The following is a 4,771-nucleotide window of genomic DNA, read 5'->3' as shown; positions in this document are numbered from 1 at the left end:
AAAGGTCCTTGGTTTGCTTGGTCAAACTGAAAGAAAGGAACTAGAGCATCTGTTTTTGTCACCACAGCTGCAGGTTCTAGGTATGAGGACGTTTGGGCCCTGGGCTGAAGCCACACGTGGCCCAGCAGGCACACGAAGTTGGAATCGGGACCATCCTTGCAATAAAGGGGAGTGAGTAAAATTGCTGCAGCAGCTTACCACAGCTGGTGTGGCCCCAAGACCCCGCAGGGGCAGCCAGCGGATGGTGGCTTTAGTTCCAGCTCTTCCCTGGCCAGAACTGAAGTCCTTGACGTCGCCTTGAGGAAGGTGATGCAGCAGCAGCACCCCGCTTTTCTGCCTTCCCATCCGGGTTTAACAGCGCCTTCACTGACACGGATTCAGTAAAGGTCATCAGAAAAGCACTCGGAGAAGATCAGGGTGGCTGCTGATAGAGCAGGCAGGACCTAGAGTTTGTTCTACCGTTTTGCCTAGGAAACCACCGTGTCAGCCCCCATAAGCAGCGGCCTCCACAGTGCTGCTCCTCCCGGCCACCGGGGCGTGGGTGTCCAGGAAGATGCGCTCTGACCTGAGCTCCCAGCTCGGCGTCCCTGCCAGCCCCAGCCCGCAGCCTCCGAAGGGCCTTGCTGGGGGCGGGCACTGGCCACGGGGGCTGCCAGGCCTGCATCTCCCCTTTGGGGCATTGATGCTCATGGGCACCCAAGCAGCAGGGCGGAAGCCATTCCCTGTCAATGGGCAGGACGCCACAGGCCGCTCCCTGGCTGACCCGTCACCACTGTCAGGGCTGATCAAAGCTGCAGCACGACTCCCACCCCCCGATGCCCACCCCAGGTTCAGTGCTGTGGAGCCACCGAGTGCTTGCCCAGCGAGCACCCTCCAGGGCAGCCTAGTCGCCTTCAGGAGGGCCCCCCAGTGCCGCGAGCCGCCCCTCACGGCCAGCACCCAGCCGTCCACTCCCATCTCATCTGCCCGCGTGACAGCCCCTTGGATGGGGGAGGCCTGGCCCTGCTCCCCCCTTCTGCAGTGACCTCACACTACGGGGAGCAAAGCAGAGAAGCAGGGAGGGGGACACAGGTCCAGGGACGTCAAGATGCACTTGCTTCCCCCTGCTTTCCCAACAGCACGAGTGGCGCGGGAGGGCGAGGGATCACCTGTGCCAGGGAACGGCCAAGTTCAGCCTTCCAGAAGAATCTAAACCCTCAGTGGGTTCCCAGCCCTAAAGCCATCGCACAGGAACCCCTCATTCCATGGACTCCACCGGCTTTCCTCATCACATCCCCCACCTCCGCTCAGCCACAGGACTGCCAGCATTCTCCCAGAGCAGCAGGCGGGCGCGCCCAGCCACCCCTCCCCAGCACTGCAGTCACACGTGTAGCGGGAGCTCTCCTTTTATTCTCACGTCCTTTGAAGCACAGCTTTGCACCTGGCGGGAGGGAGTCTCCCCGCGCCGACCCTGCCACCTCGGCCAGGCTTCGAGGGGGCAGGCTGCGAAGGCGGGTCGCGGGCCTCGCCAAGGCCACTCATTTTGGCACGTGCTGGAGCCGGGTCTGCCCGCCAAGCTGAAGGCGCGCTCCCCGGCTCTGGCTCTGGCCAGGACCTCGGCTCCCAGGGCCGTCCGCAGCCCAGACAGCGCTCGACGAGCTGGGGGGAAGAGGACCCTCCGAGACGCGACGGGGTCGCCAGCAGGCAGCCTGGTTTCCTGCCCCCACGCACGGTTCCAGAGCTAGACAAGAGCCAACCACGTGTGGTCCTTTCTACCTGCCAAAAGGCAGCACTCCTGGCACACCAGGGGCCTGCAGCCGCCGGGGGACAGAGCCCGTGAGACCAACCATTCGGGCCCCACGTCCCCAGACGCCTGGGAGCTGCACCCCAGGAAAGTGCTAAAACCACTTTCTCCCGGTAGAAGAACTACTCCACGAGGGGCCTGGGCACGTGGACGGCGCTCCAGCCACCCGGAGGCAGCCCGCCTGCGCTCAGGTGACAGGGCCCTAAGCTCTCTGGGGCGAAGAGACCCCGAGCTCCCGGCACCCCACGTGCGTAAGGGCGCTACGTCTCAGCGCAGCTAGAAGCGAGAGGGAGGCTGCTCTCCACCTTCAGAGAGCGCGCCGCCCCCAGCCACCCAGAGCAGCCGCCCGGGCTCCTGCAGGCTGCTGTAGAGCGCGTAGCCCATGGCGTCGACCTCCTCCTCGCGCAAGTCGTCCAAGAGGTTGACGCTTGGGTTGAAGTGGCAGGGCAGCCAGGCCCGCTCCAGGCCGCCCAGGAGCTCCTCCAGGGCCTGCAGGAAGCGCTGCCCCAAGGCCCCCTCGGCCCAGCCGGCTGCCTCCGCCCCCAGGTGCAGGACCACCTGGGCGAGGCGTTCCCGGCCCAGCCCGCCCAGGACCGGGTGGCCGCGGCACACGCCGCACAGCAGCCCCAGGAGCCGCCAGCGGGCCCCGGCGTCGCTACCGTCCAGGGCCCGCAGCCCGGCGACCTCGGCCGGGTACCAGTCCTGCAGCCACAAGTTCCCGGCCGGCCCTTCCAGGGGCCGGGCCAGGAGGAGGGGGCCCGCGTCGGCCACCGCGGGCAGCACGGCGACGCGGAGCTCCAGGCACGCGTGCCGCACCTCGAGCAGCAGCTCCTGCGAGGCCACGGCGGGCCGGATCCGGCAGTCGAGCAGGGCCCCGATGGCCGGCCAGTTGACGGAGCAGGCCAGCGCCTTGCGGAGCAGCGCCAGCAGCGGCCGGGGCGAGAGGTAGCCGCCCACCAGGAAGCGGTCCCAGGCGCTGCTCCCGCGGGGGCGGAAGTCCAGCTGCGTCCTGCGCACGGCCCAGCAGCGGGGATCCCCGGCCACCGTGTCGGCGCCCGCCACCAGGCTCCACAGGCCCGGCTCCAGCGCCAGCGGGGCCAGGAGGCGCACGGGCTCGGCCGCCCCCGCCCGCAGCCCGTCGTACAGCGGCCCGCCCGGCTCGAGGGCGCCGAAGGGCAGCGCCGGGAACTTGGCCCGCAGGTAGGCCTGCAGCTCGAGGCCGATGGCGCCCGCCAGCTGCTTGGCCAGGGCCTCGTGGGCCGCGGGGACAGCCAGGCGGTCCCGCTCGAAGGCCAGCAGCCTCTCCTGGAAGGTCAGGCACAGCGCGACGGGGGAGCCAGGGGCGGCGGGGGCCGCAGCATGGCTGTCTTCTCCAGGATGGCCGTCCCCAGGCCCTTCTGCGTGGGAGGGCACGAGTTAGAGCTCTGCCCGCCTCCGGCCGAGTGACACAGCCCGGGCCCCGCCTCACCCCGGGTACGGTGGGCTGGCAAGGCCAGCTGGGAGCGCCGAGCCCTGCTTCACGCAGGCGGCGGCCACCCGACGACACACTCCTTCACGGCCCCGCGCTCCCCCGCCTCCACCCCGTGGGTAGGCAGTGTTGGGAGATGGGGCTCTGCCTGTGCTCTGCCAGCAAGCGCCCTGCACGGGTGCCTCTGGGGGCCGCAGTTTCCCCATGTGAGCGCCCTGTACCCCCCGCTCACGTCCCTGCCCTAAGTGCGCTGCCGCCCTGCTCCACACTGCACCCTACTGCAGCCAGAGCACAGTGGTTGGGGCTCCAGCAGCACCCCAAGCGGTGGAGGGCAGGGGAACGTGCTCCCCACCAAGATTCAGGGACACGACCGCCCTCCCGAGGACCAGCGGCAGAGCCTGGTGTGAACTCCAGGACGCAGTCACGCCTCGTCTCCCGAAGGCGGCCACCGAAGGGGAGCCCACGACACAGGAAGGGGTGCCGCTCACCTGGGGCAGCGGGCGAGGGGGGCCGGGGGCGGCAGCGGCTGGCTGAGGCTGGCGGGGGGAGGCCGGGGCTGCGGGCGCGGTGTGGCTTTGAGCAGGCTCAGCTCCTTCCAGCTGTCCTCCAGGCACGTGGTGTCCAGCTTGGCATCGTCCTCGTCCCGTGGGCTGGTGGCCCGGTCAATGAGCTGCAGGCAGAGACACAGGTCAGAGTGGCAGAGCAGGGCGGCCCTGGACGGAGCCGCGCCCGCCGGCCCTCCCTGGGCCTCGGCTCCCACCCCAGCCCGGAGGCCCTCCTCAGGCAGCACAGGGGTGGCCCGGCCCGGCCTTACCCGCTTCACGGCCAGGGTGGCGATGCCCAGCACGGCGGCCCCACCCACGCCCAGCACCAGGCGGGCGTTGGCCAGGAGGAAGTCCACGGCGCTGCCCACCGCGGCGTCGCCCTGCCGCTTCCCCCGCCTCTGGGAGAACTCTGCCATGGTCTGCTGTAAGAGAGCCGGGCGGGAGGCAGATGGGACTTGCGCGTTTGGGCTCCCGTCTACCATTGGGAGGCCCCGGGTTCGATTCCCAGGGCCTCCTGGTGAAGGCGAGCTGGCCCGTGCTCTGGAGAGCTGCCAGCCCACACCGAGGAGAGCTGGCACAGCAAAATGACACAAGGGCAGGCGCAGAGAGAGACGGTGAGAGACAAGCAGACCAGGGAGCTGGGGTGGTGCAAGCAACTGAGTGCCTCTCTCCCACACCGGGGGTCCCGGGATCGGTTCCCGGTGCCTCCTAAAAAGAAAGGCAAGAAAAGACAAGCAGACACGGAAGAACACACAGCAAATGAACACAGAAGACAGCGAGCACAGGCAGCTGGGGGTGGGGGGGAATAAATAAAAATAAAAGAAATATTAAAAAAAAAAAAATCTGCTGGGGAACAGCCGGATGGCCATGGTGGGCGAAGCCAGGCCTGCCCGGGGGCAGGAGTGGGCAGGACACCACCCACCGGGGCTGTCCAGCTGGGGCGCTAAGTCGAGTCCAGGAGAATTTCTCAGGAGA

General features: G+C 68.2%; 1 protein-coding gene across 1 annotated transcript; it reads right to left on the bottom strand.

The window, feature by feature from the left end:
* Positions 1–1,924: 1,924 nt before the first annotated feature.
* On the bottom strand, positions 1,925–4,366 carry MIEF2 (mitochondrial elongation factor 2). Its single transcript, XM_058283358.2, has 3 exons — positions 4,066–4,366; positions 3,744–3,921; positions 1,925–3,183 (listed from the first exon to the last, which is right to left on the bottom strand). The coding sequence occupies exons 1-3, from the start codon at positions 4,276–4,278 to the stop codon at positions 2,060–2,062; spliced, it is 1,515 nt and encodes a 504-aa protein (XP_058139341.1). The 5' UTR covers positions 4,279–4,366; the 3' UTR covers positions 1,925–2,059.
* Between the last annotated feature and the right edge of the window lie 405 nt (positions 4,367–4,771).

The sequence above is a fragment of the Dasypus novemcinctus genome, chromosome 21 (assembly GCF_030445035.2).
Source record: "Dasypus novemcinctus isolate mDasNov1 chromosome 21, mDasNov1.1.hap2, whole genome shotgun sequence".
Classification (NCBI taxonomy): Eukaryota; Metazoa; Chordata; class Mammalia; order Cingulata; family Dasypodidae; genus Dasypus; species Dasypus novemcinctus.
This window is presented reverse-complemented; position numbering and strand designations above follow the sequence as displayed.